Source organism: Nomascus leucogenys, chromosome 10 (assembly GCF_006542625.1).
Source record: "Nomascus leucogenys isolate Asia chromosome 10, Asia_NLE_v1, whole genome shotgun sequence".
NCBI lineage: Eukaryota > Metazoa > Chordata > Mammalia > Primates > Hylobatidae > Nomascus > Nomascus leucogenys.
This window is the reverse complement of record NC_044390.1, coordinates 63386556-63407402: the sequence shown is the minus strand read 5'-3', so window position 1 is coordinate 63407402 and position 20847 is coordinate 63386556. Positions and strand designations below refer to the sequence as shown.

The window sequence follows — 20847 nt, the reverse complement described above, 5'->3', positions numbered from 1 at the left end:
CCTCAGCCTCCCAAGTAGCTGGGATTACAGACGCTAGCCACTGCACTCGGCTAATTTTTGTATTTTTAGTAGACACAGGGTTTCACCATGTTGGCCAGGCTGTCTCAAACTCCTGACCTCAGGTGATCTGCCCACCTCAGCCTCCAAAAGTGCTAGGATTACAGGCGTGAGCCACAGCGCCCTGCTGCCTCTTGTTTCTTGAGAACAAAGTGTAGCTTCTCCTCCCCAACTTCTCATTCAGCCTGGCTACCTCATCACCACCACAGCCAATGCTTCCTCCTTGGCCCTGATACACTAAGCAGTCCACTGTAGCCCCCGTCCCTCCACTATAGGGACACCGGCTGCTCAGTCTGTCCTGAGCTACAGAACTGAAGCCCCTTAGAGCCCCCACAATCCATGATGATGAAATGGTCCATGCAGAAGGCTGACTGTGCAACAGTCTGGGCTTCCACACCGCATCCCCTCTACCCTCCCCACCACCAAGCCATAATGGAACAGTCCAGAGCCAAGCTTGGCGCAGCGCCCCCCACCCCCCATGGGGATGATGGCATGTTCTGGTGAGGGCAGGGGCAGGGCTCGGAGGAGGGGCATCCATGCGTCGTGCACAGCCTGTTCATGCGCTCACGCCCCGCCCCGCGCCCCCTACCTGCTCCCAGCTGATCTCCTTGGTCTCCTGACCCGTTAGTAGGAAGAGGGGAGAGAAGGGGTGAGTTAAGGGGCAGGCAGAGGAGGACGCAAGGAGCAGACTTAGGGATGGCCACAGACTCGGTCCCCGCCCCCACCCCCAAAGAGGGTTGGTGCCACCCCCAAGGCGGCCGGCAGGGGGTACTCACGGGCTTGGTCGTGGCCGTAAGGGACTCCATCTCCTCGTGTGTCATCCACACGTTTCCTGTGGACTGAGGGGCAGGGAGTGTTAATGGATGGTGGGAGAGGGCTTCGCGTGGGGGAGAAGAAGGAGGGTGTCCTCCCGAAGGCCCTGGGCCATACGTTTATGTCCCTCCTGCTTTCTGGGACAAGCAGTAACAGAGAAAAGGAATGATCCTTATTATAGGGCACCTGCCATGTACCAGGCAATGTGACACTGGAGTTGAACAAATTCAGGTTAGAATTGGGACCCTGCCATGCATTTTGCTGTGTGGCCCTGTGCAAATGACATCACCTCGCTGACCTCACACAGAGGTACAGAATGAGGATTCAGAAGTGGGGGGGCAGACACAGCCATGATGCAAATGTTTAGGGGGTGTGTGGGGGGGTTTACATTTATTGAGCTTCTGCTCCCAACAACCCCACGAGTTAGGAATCCATACAAGGATAAAAACATTTATGTACTTCTGGTGAGAGTCAGGCACCAGTCACCGTCATAGGGTGTGGGATATGGCAAGGGACACAACAGACCCTTTTCGTCATAGTGGGGGAGAAACAGTGAACATATTTTAAGCATGCTGGGGAAATTTGAATACAGAGTGAATAGTAGATGAAATTAACAACTGTGGCCAGGTGTAGTGGCTCACACCTGTAGTGCCAGCACTTTGGGAGGCTGAGGCAGGCACATCACTTTTGGAGTTTGAAGACTAGCCTGGCCAACCTGGAGAAACCCCGTCTCTACTAAAAATACAAAAATTAGACTGAGAGTGGTGGTTCATGCCTGTAATCCTAGCACTTTGGGAGGCAGAGGCGGGTGGATCACCTGAGGTCAGGAGTTCAAGACCAGCCTGGCCAACGTTGGTGAAACCCTATCTCTACTAAAAATACAAAAGTTAGCTGGGCGTGGTGGCATGTGCCTTTAATTCCAGCTACTCAGGACGCTGAGGCAGGAGAATCACTTGAACCAGGGAGACGGAGGTTGCAGTGAGCCCAGCTCACACCACTGCACTCCAGCCTGGGCGACAGAGTGAGACTCCGTCTCAAAAAAAAAAAGAAAAGAAAAGAAAAGAAAAAGAAATTAACAACAATGTGAATGCCCTTAGGTGCGATAAAGGATGTGGTATTTACAAGGAAGAAAAAGACCTACTAAAGTAATTCTGGGGGCTAAGCTGTTATGATGTTCTCAAATTACATTCAATAGGTCTCTGAGCATCCCCAACCTGAAAATCTAAAATCCAAAATGCTCCAAAATTCTAAACGCGTTTTTTTTTGGTGTTTTTTTTTTTTTTTTTTTGGATGCAGTCTTTCTCTGTCACCCAGGCTGCAGTACAGTGGGATAATCACAGCTCACTGCAGCCTCGACCTCCTGGGCTCAAAGGATCCTCCCACCTCAGCCTCCTGAGTAGCTGGGACTACAGGTATGCGCCACCACGCCCGACTAATTTTTGTGTTTTTAGTAGAGACGGGGTTTCGCCATGTTGCCCAGGTTGGTCTTGAACTCCCGGGCTCAAGAGATCGGCCGCCCAAGGCCTCCCAAAATGCTGGAATTACAGGTGTGAGCCACAGTGCTTGGCCCTAAACTTCTTAAGTGCTGACACGAAGCCACAAGAGGAAAATCCCCCACCTGACCTCATATGACAGGTCACAATCAAAATGCAGTCAAAACTTTGTTTCATGCACAAAGTTATTTAAAATATTGTAGGCCAGGCGCAGTGGCTCACACCTGTAATCCCAGCACTTTGGGAGGCTGAGGCAGGTGGATCACGAGGTCAGGAGTTCAAGACCACCCTGGCCAAGATGGTGAAACCCCATCTCTACTAAAAATACAAAAATTAGCCGGGCGTGGTGGTGGGTACCTATAATCCCAGCTACTCGGGAGGTTGAGGCAGAGGATTGGAATTGCTTGAACCCGGGAGGCAGAGGTTGCAGTGAGCCGAGGTCGCACCATTGCACTCCAGCCTGGGCGACAAAGCAAGACCCCATCTCAAAAAATAAAATAAAATAAAAAATTAAATATTGTATAAAATTCTTTTTAGGCATGTGTATGAGATGCATATGAAACATAAATGAATTTCATGTTTAGGCTTGGCTCCCATCCCCAAGATATTTCATTTATATACAAATATTCAAAAAAAAACTTTTTAAAATCAGAAATTCTAAACACTTCTGGTCCCACATATTTCAGGTAAGGGACACTCAACCTGTACTCCCCACTCCCCCCACACCACACACAACAGAGCAAGTACAGCAAAAGTTTGAGAATCACTGAACTGGGTACACATGATTTTCTGTATGTTTGAAATTTCTCGTAATAAAAAGTTGGAACGAGGGCCAGGCACAGGGGCTCACGCCTGTAATCTCAACACTTTGGGAGGCCGAGGCGGGCGGATCACCTGAGGTCGAGAGTTCAAGACCAGCCTGGCCAACATGTCAAAACCCCGTCTCCACTAAAAATACAAAAATTAGCCGGGCGTGGTGGCGGGCGCCTGTAATCCCAGCTACTCAGGAGGCTGAGACAGGAGAATGGCTTGAACCCCGGAGGCGGGGGTGGCAGCGAGCCAAGATCGCGCCATTGCACTCCAGCCTGGACAACAAGAGCGAAACTCTGTCTCAAAAAAAAAAAGTTGGAATGAAAAGATAAAATAATTAGAAGGCAATAATTGCTATGGGGAAAATTAGAAGGTGCTGATATGCCGGAATGATGGGGTATCTCGTTTAGCTGACAAGTTAAGGAAAGCTTCTTAGAAGTGGTGACATTTTAGTGGGACAGCAAATGCCAAGGAGAGGGAGAGAGTCAGGGAAGGAGGTGGCCTGGGCCCCTCCTGGAGTACCACATGGACCACAGGCGAAGTTGGGAGCGGAGGGGAGGCTGAGGGGGGTAAGAGCCAATGAGAAGTAGGGTCGTGGGACACAGGAGTGAGCAGGCCCAGGATTGGCTAGACTGAGGGCAAGAGGCGGGGCTCTGAGGAAGCGAAGGCTGGAATTGGCCGCCGGACACTCACAGTGCGGGAGGAGGCGGGGGCTGAGGGCGAGGTGAGCGAGACCATCTCCTGGATGGCGAGGCGTAGCTTGAGTCGGTGCAGCGGGTTGCTGATGCCGATCTCGCGCTGGATCTCCGTGTCTGACAGGTTGGCCATGATGGCACCGCTCTTGACATTGGCCCGGCAGGCGGCCACATACCAGGCAGGCATGCCTACCCACAGCTGCAACGGAAGGACAGAGGAACAGAGGGGACAGAGGAACAGAGGGGACAGGCAAGGGGGGGATGGGGGGTGAAACAGAGACGTGGGAAAGTTCGCAAGGAGAATAAACAGGACAAGTAAAAGAGACGCGGACGAGATGAGGGAGAGTCCGAGGGAGACAAATAGGGAGACAGAGACAGGGAGACAGACGGAGGGGGGGATAGGGAGAGAGAGAGAGAGCAAGGGGGGGGGAGGGAGAGAGAGATAGAGAGAGAGAGAAATAGAGGGTGGGGAGAGACAGAAAGCGGGAGACAGGGAGACGTCGGCAGGGCGATCGGAGACATCAGGAGAAATACGGGGGATGACAAAAGCGTGGTCAGAGATAGGAATGGTGCCGAAAAATAGAGACAGAGAATCCAGAAAGAGAGAGTAGAGAGAACGACAGGAGACCATGACCCAGGTGGGCAAGGCCAGAGTGGCAGGGGCAGAAGGAGAAGGAGAAAGAAGCTGTTTAGATGAACAGGAAGCCCGAGCCCTCCTGGGTCCTCACCTGCCCGGCCCATGGCCACCCCCACCTCTGGGCTAGAAGCAGGGTGGCGCCAGGAGGACCAGGCAGCCCCTACCAGTGGGGCTGTCAGAGGGGTTGGGGACCAACAGGGCATTTCTGGGTCCCAGTACCTCCAGCCAGGACACCACGGTGGGCCCGTCCCAGGCAGCAAAAGGTAGGCCCTGGCGGCAGGCCTCCTCCAGGAGTTCATGCCTGTACGGGTGAAGGGGCCAGGATAGAAGCTGTCAGGGGTGGAGACCCCCTGCTCTGTGGATGGCCCCCATCAGCACACACACACACACACGCACACATGCACACGCACCTTTTATGAATGTATAAAACATGGCAGAAGGTCAAAAAATACATGTGAATCTGTAAATCCTCTCCCCCCAACCCCTATCAAAAGAGAGAAAAAAATAAGAAAAATAAAAGAAACAATATAATATAAATGCAAAAAATACAAAAATTTTTTTCAAAAAAAAAGAAAGAAAAAATAAAAACTCTAGGAGCTCCTGGGTTTCCAGGCAAGCAAGTTCAGGATCACGAACACCCCCTCCCAGTATTGAATTCCCATTTCTGTTCACCACCCCTGCTGCACACACACACTCACACACACACACTGTCACACACATACACACACATTCACACATACACACTCAGACACCCACTCTCGCAGACTCTCACACACACACACCCTCACACACTCACGCACAAACACACACATTCACATACACTCTCTCACACACACTCACTTCCTCTTGTTCCTTCGGTCCTTGTCTCCTGGGCCTGTCAGCTTGGCTAGCCCCAGAGGGTCAGTGGCCAGTGTCTCATCTGAGGGTGTTCCAGCTGGAGGCAGGGAGGGGTCAAACTTTGGAAAATCTCAAGGGGGAGGCAGAATCTTTCATGCTGGAGGTAATGAGGAAAATGCCAGAAAGGCAGAGGCCCTGAGGGAGTAGTGAGTGAGGGCACATCGAGGAAGTGATAAAGCCAGACAGGCGCCCATGAATTGGAGTCATCCCCAAAATACGGCTGGATGCACTGGGCTAGCCTTGGTAAGGCGGCAGTGGTGTGCTGGTAAATGCCTAACAACTGGCTCCTTGGCGAGGCAGAAGGGAATCCCGGATTTGTAGCATTTGCCCATTTCCATGGTGTAAATAATCCCACCATGGGCAATTTCAAACTACCAGTGTGATGTCAGCCAATTCCTGAAATAGCGGATCTCCTGAGCCAGTGCCAGCAGGCTCCAGCACACCACAGGAAGGTGCCCTGCCTTGAGGATGCCACACCCTCTTCCTCTGTTTAAAAAATAGGTGGCCGGGCATGCTGGCTCACACCTGTAATCCCAGCACTTTGGGAGGCTGAGGCAGGCGGATCACGAGGTCAGGAGATCAAGACCATCCTGGCTAACACGGTGAAACCCCGTCTCTACTAAAAATACAAAAAGTTAGCCAGGCATGGTGGCGGGCGCCTGTAGTCCCAGCTACTGGGGAGGCTGAGGCAGGAGAATGGCGTGAACCCGGGAGGCAGAGCTTGCAGTGAGCCGAGATAGCGCAACTGCATTCCAGCCTGGGCAACAGAGCGAGACTCCGTCTCCAAAAAAAAAAAAAAATGGTAAATAAGTCTGTAATCCCAGCACTTTGGGAGGCCAAGGCGGGTGGATCATCTGAGGTCAGGAGTTCAAGACCAGCCTGGCCAACATGGGGAAACCCTATCTCTACTAAAAAATACAAAAAAATTAGCCAGGCATGGTGGCGGGCGCCTGTAGTCCCAGCTGCTCAAGAGGCTGAGGCCGGAGAATCGTTTGAACCCAGGAGGTGGAGGTTCCAGTGAGCCAAGATCGTGCCACTGCACTCCAGCCTGGGTGACAGAGCGAAACTCCGTCTCAAAACAACAACAACAAAATCCAAAAAACAACAACAAAAAAATAGGTAAAGGAAATAAATTCATTTACCCACCCAGTCACCCAAGCAGGCCCCAGAGTGCCCTCTCCTTTTCCCTCCTCCTCCCGCCTACCTTGGCAAGCTGTGTTCCTTCCAAATTCTAAATAAATCACCAAAGGAATGAAGACATGAATGGATGTCAAATGAACATACAAAGAAGAAAGGGAGGGAGGAAGGGAGGAAGGAACAAAGGAGGGAAGGGTTAGAGTGAGGTACTCACCCAGAGAAGAGCTGTCCCGGCCTGGGGGTCCCATTCGTCCCTTCTCTTTCTTGCCAAAGAGACGGCCTATGGATGACTTGATGCTCTTCTTCTTGGGGGCTTTGTGCAGGGAATCTGGGGTGCCCTCACTGGGAAAGCAGGAGAGAATGAGAGCATATCCTTGCTGGGATGCCCCCTCTCCTCCCAAGTCCTTGTCCACCCCCTTCTCATCTTCCCAAGCCAGCTTCTCCCTGTCCCTATCCCTTGTCCCTGCTGACCTTCCCCGTGAGGGTCCCCCATCTTCCAGGGACCCCGCCTGCAGTGCCAAGGCCTGGGTCATTCTCTCAAGACGGGCAGAACGGGGAGTGGGTGGTGGGGTGTCTCCTGGGATGGCCGGCCCCTCCCCTCGTGGAGCTCCAGCTTCCTCCTTAGGGACATGATTCTGAGGACAGAGGGCATAGATGCTGGATTGAGTTCAAACAGTCATGTCAGGGGCTCCTTATTAACTGAGACGTCTACTAAGGGGTGCGTGGGGTGACCCTGGTTTAGAACACAGTATCCGAAGGTAGTCTAGCTCAAGTCAGGGTGAGCTGCAGAAACTTTTTTTTTTTTTTTGAGATGGAGTTTCACTCTTGTTGCCCAGGCTGGAGTGCAATGGCACAATCTCGGCTCACTGCAACCTCTGCCTCCCAGGTTCAAGAGATTCTCCTGCCTCAGCCTCCCAAGCAGCTGAGATTAAAGGCATGTGCCACCATGCCCGGCTTTTTTTTTTTTTTTTTTTTTGAGACGGAGTCTAGCTCTGTCACCAGGCTGGAGTGCAGTGGCGCAATCTCGGCTCACTGCAACCTCCACCTCCTGAGTTTAAGCAATTCTTTTGCCTCAGCCTCCCGAGAAGCTGGGACTACAGGCCCGCGCCACCACATCCAGATACCAGATAATTTTGTATTTTTAGTAGAGATGGGGTTTCACCATGTTGATCGGGCCTCAAAGAAAGCTAATGAGTTACAGGTTCTGGAAGCAGGAAAGCTGAATTTAAGGGAGTAAAATAGGGCCAATATCTCTTTGCCTCCCTCAAAGGTCAACTCTGAGGATCTAATTTGTAGTTCTCAAATGCATGTTGTCACTGAAACTTTTTTTTTTGAGACACAGTTTCATTCTGTCTCTCAGGTTGGAGTGCAGTGGCACGATTTCAACTCACTGCAAACTCTGCCTCTTGGGTTCAAGTGATTCTCCTGCATCAGCCTCCTGAGTAACTGGAATTACAGGCACATGCCACCAAGCCAGGCTAATTTTTGTATTTTTAGTAGAGGGGGGCATTTCACCATGTTGGCCAGGTGGGTCTCGAACTCCTGATCTCAAGTGATCTGCCCACCTTGGCCTCCCAAAGTGCTGGGATTACAGGCGTGAGCCACCACACCCAGCCAGAAACTTTTTAAAATCCTATGCAGAAACTTGATGCATGAGAAATAAAAGTAGACCAGATCTGACTAAAGTGAAAGTTAGGGTTCAAGATCCCAGTGACTCAGCCTCCCCTTTGCCCTTTGAGTTTGAACCTTTAGGGAAGGCTGAGGTTGCTTTGGAAAACCACTGGTGTGAGGGGTTATTGTTGCTGTACACTGGGGAGCCCTGCTTCTGACCTCTCCCCATCCCCCTACTAGGCTGGGGAGACTTCAGAGCACTCACAGCCTTGTCGGTGCCCTCACGGGCAGGGCTAGGGGGTGCCAGGCGGGGTGTTGAGTGGCCAGAGCTGGGAGGGGAGGGGCTGGCAAGGGTAGAAGTGGTGAGGGAGGGGGGCAGGGAGCAGCTGCTGCGGTAGCGGCCCAACGAGTCCAAGCCAGAGCTGGACACCCGGCTCTCCAGCTCCTCTGCCCTCTGTTCTGTTGTCTCCTTCTCCTCTTGGATCAGCCTGAGGAGGGAAATAGGGGAAACTGGGTGAGGGGCCGCAGCAGACAGCGGGAGAGGGAATCTGGGAGCACAATGGGCCAGAAAGGCTTGGTGGGGCAAGGGGAATTCTGGGGACGGTGCAATGATGTCAGAGGGCTTTGGTGGGTTTCTGAAGGCCTTCCAGGCTCAAGGAGAGTCAAGGGGTCCTGATAGTCTCAGGAAGTCGTTGCAGGATTAGGGCTGTCAAGGTGATCGGGGTCTGCATCAGGGTGGCCCTGATGATAGTCAAGTGGTTTGGAAAATTATGAAGGGATTACTATGGACAAAAGGTCAAGTTCAAGGTGGACTGTAAGAGCAAGGTCATAATAGGAGCAGTGTGAGATCAGGGACTCAGGCCAGTCTAGGCTCTGGGAAGGGCATGGAGTCATTTGGTACGGAAGGTGGTGGTCATGGTATATTTGCCAAAGGCTCATGGGGAGTACATTATAGGAGAATTGCTGAATATGGCCATTGCTGGTGAATCGGGGTAGACTTTACATCACTGGGGGCTTCTTAATAAGTTGGGGACTTTTTTTTTTTTTTTTTTGAGATAGAGTCTCGCTCTGTCGCCCAGGCTGGAGTGCAGTGGCACTATCTCAGCTCACTGCAAGCTCCGCCTCCCGGGTTCACGCCATTCTCCTGCCTCAGCCTCCCGAGTAGCTGGGACTACAGGCGCCTGCCACCACGCCTGGCTAATTTTTTATATTTTTAGTAGAGACGGGGTTTCACCGTGTTAGCCAGGATGGTCTCTATCTCCTGACCTCATGATCTGCCAGCCTTGGCCTCCCAAAGTGCTGGGATTACAGGCATGAGCCACCGCGCCCGGCCCAGAGTTGAAGTTTTTGATTAGCGTGTTAGGATGAGATTCTTGGTGTTTGAGGTTGGGAACCTTGTGTTGTCTTGAGATTCTTAGGGTAGTGGAAGACTCTGGGCACTGGTTATGTGAAACCACAAAATTGATGGTATAATGGAAGATTCTTGATGCATCGAGAGGAACTAGGGTATTTGGGGATGCAGGCTTTGGTGTATTGGGGAATGGTGAGTACTGGCTGGGGGGTATATGTGTAGGTAGCACATAGAAGACTTCTGAGTGTGTCCTAGGGGTTGCCTGGACAGCGGAGTGAGTGTTGGGCTGGAAGAATTCCTTGTGGATGGTGTAAGAGGAGATGGACTCAGGCTTTCAGGCCTCCCGAGCCAGAAGGGCTGTGGAGTCAGCTCAGGCAGGGCAGGGCAGGCCAGGGCGGGGCCAGGACTCACTTGATCTCCTTGTTGATGGCCTCCAGCTGCTCCTGAAGCATGATGGCCAGCGTCTGCACGTCGGCCTGCCCACTGGGGGACAGCAGCTCGGCCCCAAACATCCCCTCTGCCTCCTCCTCATCGGAGCCGTCCAGCTCCCCAGGGAACGGGGGTGGTATGGAGCCCGCAGGGGCAGACCGCTCCCAATCCTGTCCCTGTGTGAGGACAGAGGGACATTAGGTGGGTGGGGGCTGAGGTTGGCGCTGGGTCTTGGCTCATGATCCTGACCTTGCCCAACCTCACTGATGCTTTTCCCAGCCCAACTTTATTTCTTTTTATTTTATTTATTTTTTCTTGAGACAGAGTCTCACTCTGTCGCCCAGGCTGGAGTGCAGTGGTGCAATCTTGGGTTATGCCTCCCAGGTTCGAACGATCCTTCTGCCTCAGTCTCCTGAATAGCTGGGATTACAGGCGCCCGCTACCACGCCTGGCTAATTTTTGCATTTTTAGTAGCGATGCCATTTTGGCAAGGCTGCCGTCGAACTCCTGACCTCAAGTGATCTGCCTGCCTCGGCGCCAGCAAGTGTTGGGATTACAGGCGTGGGCCGGGCCTCTAACTTCCTCTCTTGACAGGTCCCTGTTCTTGATCCCTCCCCGAACCCTCTCCAAGCCACGCCCACACCCATGACTCCACCCCCACCCTGATTCCCATGACTCAGCTGGCTCCTGTTCCTCACCTAACCCCGCCTACTCTGGGATTCTACACGCCCCTCCCTGTCCCATCATTACTCTCAGGTTCTCACCAGGTGGCAGGACATCCACACGAGGAGACATCCAGGCAAGAGGGTTGCAGGGAAGGAGAGAAGAAAGGGTGAGTGGGTGAGTCCAGGAGATCCTGCCTCTCAACCCAGCTTCCTCCCAGAGCCCCACGTATTTAGCTCCACTTCCTACAGCTGCCCGCCCAAGCCCTGCTCAGTCCAGGCCCCAGAGGCAGCTGCTGACCTTGGAAGGCTCCTCCTTGACCCCTGACCAGCGGCCCCTCTTGCCTGCCCGACCACTGCCAGCCACATAGGGATCCAGGTGGGCACCAGAAGGTAATGTGGGTGCCTGAGAGTAACGGAGCTCCAGGGCACTGCCAGGGAGAGACCTGTGGGCATGAGGAATGCAGTCAGGGACCAAGGGGTCAGGAAAAGGGCACAGAGGTAAGGGGTCACAGAGACAGACCTAGCACCAGGGGTCCTGAAGTCAGGGTCAAGGGGCCAGGCCTGGTGGCTAAGGCCTGTAATCCCAGCACTTTGGGAGGCCGAGGTGGGCAGATCACTTGAGGTCAGGAGTTCAAGACCAGGCCAACATGGTGAAGCCCCGTCTCTACTAAAAATAAAAAAATCAGCCGGACGTGGTGGTGGGCTCCTGTAATCCCTGCCACTCTAGAGGCTGAGAGAGGAAAGTCACTTGAACTGGAGAGGCGGAGGTTGCAGTGAGCTGAGATCGCACCACTGCACTCTAGCCTGGGCAACAGAGAGAGGCTCTGTCTCAAAAGAAAGAAAAAATAAATAAAATCAGGGTCAAAAACCAGAGTGGGCTGAGCACAGTGGCTCACACCTATAATCCCAGCACTTGGGAGGCCGAGGCGGGAGGATCACTTGAGGCCTGGAGTTCCAGCCTGGCCAACGTGGCAAAACCCCGTCTCTAAACTAAAACTACAAAAATTAGCTGGCTGTGGTGGCGCACACCTGTAGTCCCAGCTACTCGGGAGGCTGAGGCACGAGAATCGCTTGAACTCAGGAGGTGGAGGTTGCAGTGAGCCGGCATCGTGCCACTGCATTCCAGCCTGGGCGACAGAGTGAGACTGTCTCAAAAAAAAAAAAAAAAAAAAAAAAAAACCAGAGGGGTCAGAAGTCTCAGGAAGACAGGAAGTGGGGATCAGAAGGGAGGAGCTTGGCCAATGGAGCTCCATGGTGGGGGCAGGGCAGGAGGGCTGCTGTCACCTGGAGTAGGAGGATGGTGGCCTCCCCCGCAGCTGGTCGATCTCCATCTGCATCCGCTCCATTTCGGCCAAGAGCTGCTCCTTGGGGCCGGTGTTGGAGGTGTCGGGTTAGAATCTGCTCCGCCCAGGAGGAACAGCCCCTGCCAGACTTGCAGACCCTAGTCTCAGCAAGCACTGCCCCAACGTCCTCGTCCTGGATCCTCAGGGCCCCCTACCTTGTTTAGCAGCAGCTCATCCTGAAGCTTCTTCATGTTGGCTATCTCCTCGCTCAGGGAGTTCTATGGAGACAGAGGTGAAGTGAGGGAGTGGGGCCTGAAGGGGGCACGCCCGTGAGGCTGCAGGCAGCTCCCAATGCACACAGACAGGCCTGAGGGGACCCAGGAGGAATGAGATGAACACAAGTGGTGAGTTTCGGGGGAGAAGGGGCAACGATGTTTCTGGGGATAGAAGCCCCGGGATGCGACGTCCTGTGCAATCTCAGAGGGTTCAGGGTTTGGAGGTCCATGGGGTTGGAGGCTTTGGGAAAAGTCAAGGACTCGAGGCATGGGTGCCCCAGAATTCGGCTCTTGGAACGTCTAGAACAGGTGAAAAAGCGGTCTGGGCAATAGAGCAGAGAAGGCTGCCCAACTCAGGATGCCGGGGTTGAGGGAGGCCTCCGATAACAGATCCGAGGGAAAGGGGCCCCAGGATTCCAGCAAAAGGTAGTCCCGGAATTCCGCGTCCCGCAGTCCTGTGTAGGGGGCGCACCTTCTCCTCCAGCGCCCCCATGCGCTCCTTGAGGTGAAGCTGCAAGCGCTCGTTGGACTCGCTCAGCAGCTTGTCCACCGTCTCAGACAGCCGCTTATTGTGGTCATCGTTCATCTTCTCCCGCTGCCGGGCCTGCGCAAAGCAGAGCGGGGCGGGCGTGCTCAAGCCCACCCTGCCCAGACCACCGCCCTTGCTCTAAGCCCCGCCCCCGGGCCCAGCCCAGCCTCCTTATTAAGCTCCGCCCCAGCCTCGAAGCCCCACCCTCTGTGCAGTCTTCCGCCCCCTCACCCGCTGCAGCTCTTGATTCTTCTCTTCCAGCTGGGCCTCCAGCTGCCGAAGCCGCTCCTCGAAATTCCCATGACGTTCCTCAGCCTAGAGGATGGAACCCATGGCGTGTGACTTACCCTTCCAGGATCAGTCAGGCTCCGAGCCCCACCTCCTCCAAGGCTGAGCGCCAGGCCCCGCCCCCACAGCGCCAGGCTCCTCCCCTGCACCTTTGAGTCAGGCCCCGCCCCTGCGCCTAGTCCACTTTTTCAGGACCTGTTCCTTCCCTCTCAGATTCCAGGCCACCCGTCCTTTCAGTCCAGGATAGAGAACCCTGCTCCCATCCGTCCCCCGTGCAAACCTCCAGGCCCTCCCCATTCTAAGTCCTGTCCCTTTCCCAGGCCCTAGGCCCCACCCTTTCCCCCAGATCCAGGGTTCTGACCTCGCTCCCACCCCTCCAGATTCACGGCCCCGCCTCCTCTAGGCCCCACCCCTTCCCCACGCAAGGCCCCGACCCGAGTCCTCCCAGCACCTTGTTGAGCGCCGCCACGCGCTGCGCCAGCTGCGCCTCTATCTCGGGCAAGGTCTCCGCTTTCTGTAGCGTCTGCTGCAGCTTCTGCTTGGCGTCGTCCAACCACTCGGCCAGCTGACGGCTCTTCTCTTCACTCTGCGGGAGGGAGAGGCAGGGGGAGGGGACGGGCTGGGTCACTAGGGCCCCGGCGCCGCCCCCGTCGCCCCTCCAGGCTGCGCCCCCACCTGCCGATACAGCGACTCCTTGCTAGCTAACTCGTTCTCCAGTTTGTCGTTGGCGTCGTGCAGAGACGTCGCCTCGCGCTGGGCGCTCAGGTAGCGCTTCTCCAGCGTCGTAATCCGCTCCTCCATATCTTCCCGCTGCGCCAGCGCCTGCGGAGGTGGCAAAGGGCCCCGTGGACTGCGAGCCCCTGGGGGAGAGGACGGGGCATCCCCTTCTTCCCTGGGAAACAAAGTGCCCTGACATGGGAGTCAGAATGGTGGTATCACACCTGCTAAGAGCTCCCAGGACTAGCCCATCTTAAGTCCCTGCCACCTGCGAGTTAAAATGGTGATGCTACACCTCCCATGAGCTTCTAGGACACTGCAGGCTCAGATCCTCCAGGTGCAGAGGATCTGAGGCCTGTGGGATGTGAAGTCTCCACTCCAGCCCTCTCCTTAAAACCCAGGCCTTGGATTTCTTACTAATTTCTGGCATAGAGCAGACTCAGAATCAAAGAGCAAGTGTCCTGGGGTCTCATGGGAAATAAGGATCCCTTCTACCTAGAAGGCAACACCTCTCAAGAGCTACCAGGGTACCAGAGGCTTAGAACCCCAAAAGAGGTGCTTCAAGTTCTCATGGGAGATGGACCCTCATCTGGTAGCCCACGTGGTGGGGCTACATTTCCCAATAGCCCCTGCCACTATCCAGGCTTAAAATCCCAGATGAAGGCTCTCTCTCTCTTTCCTTTTTTTTTTTTTTTTTTTTTTTTGAGAGAGAGAGTCTTGCTGTCACCCAGGCTAGAGTGCAGTGGTGCGATCTTGGCTCACTGCAACCTCCACCTCCTGGGTTCAAAGGATTCTCCTGCCTCAGCCTCTCAAGTAGCTGGGATTACAGGCACCCGCTACCATGCCTGGCTAATTTTTGTATTTTCAGTAGAGACGGGGGTTTCACGATGTTGGCCAGGCTAGTCTTGAACTCCTGACCTCAGGTGATCTGCTTGCCTTGGTCTCCCAAAGTGCTAGGATTACAGGCGTGAGCAACCAGCACCCTGGCTGGAGTGCAGTGGTACGGATCTCGGCTTACTGCAACCTCCACCTCCCAAGCTCAAGTGATTCTTATGCCTCAGCCTTTTTTTTTTTTTTTTTTTTTTGAGACGGAGTCTTGCTCTGTCGCCCAGGCTGGAGTGCAGTGGCGCGATCTCGGCTCACGGCAAGCTCCGCCTCCTGGGTTCACGCCATTCTCCTGCCTCAGCCTCCCGAGTAGCCTGGACTGCAGGCGCCCGCCACCACGCCCGGCTAATTTTTTGTATTTTTTTGTAGAGACGGGGTTTCACCGAGTTAGCCGGGATGGTCTCGATCTCCTGACCTCGTGATCCACCCGCCTCGGCCTCCCAAAGTGCTGGGATTACAGGCGTGAGCCACCGCGCCTGGCATGCCTTAGCCTCTCTAGTGGCTGGGACTAAAGACACCCGCCACCACGCCCGGCTAATTTTTTTTTTTTTTTAAGTAGAGACAGGGTCTCGCTATGTTGCCCCCGCTAGTCCTAGTGCTCACTCTTCTTTCTCATCCACTGCCTTCAAGAATCCAGGTCCACATTTCCCAGCAGCTCCCTGGGATCACCGGGATTAGGATAAAGCAGCCTAAGCCAGAAAGGGGTGAAATACCCACAAAACATTCCACTTAGAGGCTGGACGCAGTGGCTTACACCTGTAATCCCAGCACTTTGGGAAGCCAAGGAGAGCTGACCACTTGAGATCAGGGGTTCAAGAACAGCCTGGCCAATATGGTGAAACCCCATTTCTACTGAAGATACCAAAAAAAAAAAAAATTAGCCAGGTGCGGTGGTGCACACCTGTAGTCCCAGCTACTCGGGAGGCTGAGGCAGGAGAATCGCTTGAACCCGGGAGGCAGAGGTTGCAGTGAGCCGAGATCAAGCCACTGCACTCCAGCCTGGGCGACACAGCTAGACTCCATCTCAAAAAAAAAAAGAGGCTGGGTGCTGTGGCTCACTACTGTAATCCCAATACTTTGGGAGGCCAAGGTGGGTGGATCAAGAGTTCAAGACCAGCCTGGCCAACATAGTGAAACCCCGTCTCTACTAAAAATACCAAAAAAAAAAAAAAAAAAAAAAAAAAAAGCCCGGCGTGGTGGCAGGTGCCTGTAGTTCTAGCTACTTGGGAGGCTGAGGCAGGAGAATCGCTTGAACCTGGGCGGCAGAGGTGGCAGCAAGCCAAGATCGCGCCACTGCACTCCAGCCTGGGCGAGACAGCCAGACTCTGTCTCACAAAAGAAAAAAAAATCCATTTAGAGGCACCAGAGAAGGACCCAAAGTTAGGTAACAAAGTAATTACGAGCAGTTACGGAGCGCCTACTCTGTGCCACAGGCTCACCATCTGATGAGAATCATACATCTCCTTTCACAGCTGGGGAAACTGAACCTCAAAGAGGAAGAGTCACCCAGCCTGTGGACTGAATCGAGGTTCCGCCATTCGTGAGCAATGCGCGAGGGAGAGCTCTACGGAAAGGCGAGGGACCGAGGGCAGCCCGCCTCCCTGGGGGCCTCACCTCCTTGAGGTCGCGCTGCAGCTTGGAGTTGGCTTCCTCCGCCTTGCCCAGCTCACGGTGCGCGGTGCCCAACTCCTCCTCCAGCTGGCTCATCTGACGGCACAGCACCGCCAGGCGCTCCCGCAGCTGGCACACCTCAGCGCGCTGCCGCTCCAGGGCCTCCTCCAGCTCTGCTGTGCGCCGGTTGGAATCCCCGCCAGGACCCAGGCCATTGGCAAGAGTCTGGAGTAAGGGAAGGAAGGGACCAGATCCCAGAGTGTCTCCGGAGACACAGAGGAAATCCAAGGAGAAAGTCAATCAGCTGAATGTAGATCAAAGATCAATAAGGATCATGCTGGTCAGAGTCCACGGGGGTCAGTGAAGAAGGAGGTCACAGAAGTTAGCTAGGTGACCTGAATCAGAGGTCCAAGCTCTGTGACAGTCTTAGAGGTGCAGCCGTCTTAGGGCCAATGAGGATTATACCAAGCATTACAAACACCATCACAAAGTCAGGGAGTTGAAAGGAGCTCACGGAGAGGGGACTTCCATGTCTCACCTGCCCATCCCCATCCTTGCCTGGCTCTTCCAGCCCTGACCGCCGCCTAGACAGCTGTTCTCGAAGGTTCAGAGTCTGGAAGTGTGAAAGGGGAATCAGAGCACAGGGGCTCCCTGAACCCCCAGCTCTAGTTCTCACTGGCATTGGCCCTCTAAGGGGATAGGCGGCCCCATCTTAGATGCCTCCGGTCGTGCTGGGGCCATGCCTACCCCACGGTTTACCCTTAGGCCCCCTCCCTCCTTATATCCCTCCTTAGCTGCCACCACGGAGGGCGTCTACCCTTACTCTTCCCCTTAGCCTCCTGGACAAAGTTTCCGCTTTAGCCCCGCTTTTCCCCATTCAGTCACTTCCTCCTTAGTCCTAGCCTGAGCCCCAGCCCCTGGTTCTACCTTTAATCTCACCCTCACTGGGAGATTCTCCCCGTAGCCCTGCGCAATGCGTGCCCACTTAGAAACCCCACTGGTTTCTCTCCATAGTCCAACCCCATAGCTTGTCTGCCCTAGTCCTGCGGCAATAGATTCTCTCTGGAACCCACCCAACCGGCTCCGCCCCATGGGCAGCCCCTTAGCTCCTCCCCTTGGATTCAAATTCCCTTTCTTGGCCACACCCACACCTCCTGATTGCTCAGTTCCAGCTCCTCCTCGAGCACTGCCACGCGCTCCAGCGCCATCCGCAGCCGCTCCCGAACCTGGGGATCGGGGCAGGGCAACAGTCAGCTGGAGACCAGACCCAATTTAGGACAGTTGCCCCTGGTCCAGAACACCCCTGGGACGGATCCGATAGGGCAGCGTTGGGGTTCCTGTCTCCATAACGGGTATGCAGCCCCAACCAGCTATCCAGTCTGTCCCATCCACTGGTGGCCCCCATCCTGGTTTACTTTTCTGCTATCAAACCAGTCAGGTCCCAGTCTACGTATCCTGTCCCAATCAATCACAGTCAACATTCTTCCAGCTCAGAACATCCCCAACCAATCACGGCCAGAATCTCTCCCACTCAGAACAGCCCCAGTCAACTATGGGTTTCCATTCTCCACCCCTGCTCTTCTAATTCCCATACCTTCTCATCCAGGGCCTTGTGGTGCTCGAAGAGAGACTTTAGAGCTTTGAGCACTTCTACCTCCGAGGAGACCCCACCCGGGGACTGGGCCTGGCGCTTCACCACGGTCATGCGCAGTGACCTCTCGTGCCTGGACACCAGGCACTCCAGGTGTTCCAGGAGCAGCTACAGACACACGACATGGGGTCAAGGAAAAGAGGCAAGGGAAAAGGGGCAGAGTTGAGAAAAAGGGTGACAGGTAGGGCGGACACATGGAGGAAAAGATGGAGCCATATAAAGGAGCACCGAGAGAGACAGGTCAGGAAAAGAGAGGAGGTCGGGGTCAAGGAAGCGGTGGTACAGAAGAGAGAAAAGTTATGGAGACAGGGAGGAAGGAGTGGGACCAGAGTGGGAGACCAGCCAGGAAGTGGGAGCAGGGAAGAGGAGAAGACAGAAAGGCGAGATGGGGAAAAAAAATGGGTCACGCTGCAACACTGCGAGGCCCCGCCCCCCACTTCAACACCACGAGGCCCCGCCCCCACTTAGGCCCCGCCCTCAACACCCCTCACCCGCGTGTTGTTCCGTTCCGCCTTCAGCTCTGCAATCTCTTCCTCCCTCTCCAGCAGCTGCTCCCGACATAAGTTCAGCTCCTTCGTCAGAGCTGCAAACTCCTGTCCGGACATTGGCAGGATCTGGACATTCAGCTCAATCCTTTCCCTGTCTCCTTCATTCCCTGGGACTGGAAGTTTGAAGGTCCCGCCCTCCCTGCTAGGTCCCGCTGTCCCTTGCCACTCAGGCCCCGCCCATTAACGGCAAGCCTCGCCCAGACTCCTCCCTTCCAGGCGCCAAGCCCGGTCCCTTCCGGACCGCCTTCTCCGCCGAGGCCCCGCCCCCTCAGGCCCCGCCCCGATCCCGCCCAGACCTGGGGCAGCGCGATGCTGAGCTGGCGCTGCAGCGAGTCCTTCTCGTGGCCGAGCTCGCGCAGCCGCAGCTGCGCTGTAGCCAACCCGTCTTGTGCCTCGCGCAGCGTCTCCAGCAGGCGCTCGCGCTCCGTGAGCATCGTGACCATGAGGCGCTCCAGTTCCCCGCCCGCCTCGTCTGGGCCCAGCGCCGAGCCCCGCCGGCCATCCTCGCTGATGGTGGGCATCACCTCGCACATCATGGCGGCGGTGCGGGCCTGCGGGGCGGGGAGGGCAAGGAACAGACCAGCCTTGTCAAGGCACAACAGAGAAACTGAGGCATGGCCACTCGGATACCACGTAGGGGAAATAGGGGCAAACCAAGCACTGCACAGAAGAAACTGAGGCCCAGGCAGTGTGATCATGACACAGGGAAATAGGCACCGCCACCTGTCACTCCACCAGGGAAACCAAAGATTGGCCACCAGGTGCTGCCAGAGGAAACTGAGGCCTATTTTTTTTTTTTTTTAACAGGGTCTCACTCTGTCGCCCAGGCTGGAGTTCAGTGGCGCGATCACGGCCCACTGCAGCCTGAACGACCCAGACTCAAGCAGTCCTCTCAACTCAGCCTCCTGAGTAGCTGCGACTACAGGCACGCGCCACCATACCTGGCTAATTTTTTTCTTTTCTTTTCTTTTCCCTACTTTTTTTTTTTTTTTTTTTTCTTTTTGAGCTAGAGTGATCTGTCACCCAGGCTGGAGTGTAGTGATGCGATCTCGGCTCACTGCAGCCTCCACCTCCCGGGTCCCGGTTCAAGCAATTCTCCTCCCTCAGCCTCCCGAGTAGCTGGGATTACAGGAACCCGCCACCATGCCCAGCTAATTTTTGTATTTTTAGTAGAGACAGGGTTTCACCATGTTGGCTAGGCTGGTCTTGAATTCCTGACCTCATGATCTGCCCACCTTGGCCTCCCAAAGTGCTGGGATTACAGGCATGAGCCACGGCGCCTGACTTTTTTTTTTTTTTTTTTTTTTTTTTTGTAGAGACGAGGTCTCACTCCTGGACTCAAGGGATCCTCCTGCCTCAGCATCCCAAAGTATGCCACTGTGCCTGTGCCATTGCTCTTAGGAAAACAGTCCTGGCTACCTGGGTGAGAGGATTTGGGAAAACCGAGGTCAGATTCCAACATACACTGGCAGCAAACCTAAGCCTAGCCCACTCGAAGGAAACAAAGCTGGGTGACCCTGGCATCGTATGAGTGAATGTGGAGAAAATCAAGTCTCTAGCTATTCTGGCTCTACTGAGAATCCCCCTCAACCCACTGCATGGGTAGGAAAACTGAGGCCCAGACCAGAACCATGCCTTAAGAAGGCCACAGGGCCAGGGACCCAGGATTAGGTCACTAGGATGTGGTTACCTGTATAATGTCACAGGGTTGGTCTCACCTACTAGCCAGCCCAACCCCTTCCTCCTTCAATTTCCCAGAAATCTGGACCCCGGCTCCCTAAGAATCTAAAGACCCACTCCATTTGGGAAAAGAAAAAAAAAAAAAAAAAAAAAGCAAGGCCAGGACTGGGCGCAGTGGCTCATGCCTGTAATCCTAGCACTTTGGGAGGCCGAGATGGGCAGATCGCTTGAGGTCAGGAGTTCAAGACCAGGCTGGCCAACATGGCGACCCCCATCTCTACTAAAAATACAAAAAAAAATTAGCCAGGCAGGGTGGCATGTGCCTGTAGTCCCAGCCACTGGGGAGGCTGAGGCACGAGAATCGCTTGAACCCGGGAGGTGGAGGTTAGAGTGAGCCGAGATAGCACCACTGAACTGCGGCCTGGGCATGGGCAACAGAGTGAGACTCCATTTCAAAAAAAAAAACAGTAATGGCTGGGCATGGTGGCTCACACCTGTAATCCCAGCACTTTGGGAGGCTGAGGCCGGCAGATCGCGAGGTCAGGAGATCGAGACCAGCCTGGCCAACATGGTGAAACCCCATCTCTACTAAAAATACAAAAATTAGCTTGGCGTGGTGGCACGCACCTGTAGTCCCAGCTACTTGGGAGGCTGAGGCAGAAGAATCGCTTGAACCCGGGAGGCAGAGGTTGCAGTGAGCCGAGATCGCGCCACTGCACTCCAGCCTGGCGATATAGACAGACCCCATTTCAAAAAAAAAAACAACAACAGTATGGCCAGGACCA

The 20847-nt window shown here is 54.7% G+C and overlaps 1 protein-coding gene across 1 annotated transcript in view; it reads right to left on the bottom strand.

Annotated features, from left to right (window-relative positions):
• The window catches only part of PPFIA3 (PTPRF interacting protein alpha 3), a 31282-nt gene that overhangs the window by 4184 nt on the left and 6251 nt on the right, over positions 1 to 20847 (bottom strand). The window contains exons 2-23 of the mRNA XM_030821033.1: positions 18679 to 18933; positions 18326 to 18427; positions 17778 to 17942; positions 17335 to 17409; positions 16722 to 16796; positions 16187 to 16408; positions 13646 to 13792; positions 13422 to 13556; positions 12914 to 12997; positions 12626 to 12757; positions 12094 to 12156; positions 11880 to 11959; positions 10894 to 11038; positions 9913 to 10100; positions 8416 to 8638; positions 7011 to 7174; positions 6754 to 6881; positions 5346 to 5439; positions 4725 to 4806; positions 3867 to 4067; positions 834 to 896; positions 647 to 673 (exon numbers count right to left, since the gene is read on the bottom strand). Coding sequence (XP_030676893.1) covers positions 647 to 673; positions 834 to 896; positions 3867 to 4067; positions 4725 to 4806; positions 5346 to 5439; positions 6754 to 6881; positions 7011 to 7174; positions 8416 to 8638; positions 9913 to 10100; positions 10894 to 11038; positions 11880 to 11959; positions 12094 to 12156; positions 12626 to 12757; positions 12914 to 12997; positions 13422 to 13556; positions 13646 to 13792; positions 16187 to 16408; positions 16722 to 16796; positions 17335 to 17409; positions 17778 to 17942; positions 18326 to 18427; positions 18679 to 18918 — 2835 coding nt within the window. The 5' untranslated portion in view covers positions 18919 to 18933. The remainder of the gene's footprint in view (positions 1 to 646; positions 674 to 833; positions 897 to 3866; positions 4068 to 4724; positions 4807 to 5345; positions 5440 to 6753; positions 6882 to 7010; positions 7175 to 8415; positions 8639 to 9912; positions 10101 to 10893; positions 11039 to 11879; positions 11960 to 12093; positions 12157 to 12625; positions 12758 to 12913; positions 12998 to 13421; positions 13557 to 13645; positions 13793 to 16186; positions 16409 to 16721; positions 16797 to 17334; positions 17410 to 17777; positions 17943 to 18325; positions 18428 to 18678; positions 18934 to 20847) is intronic.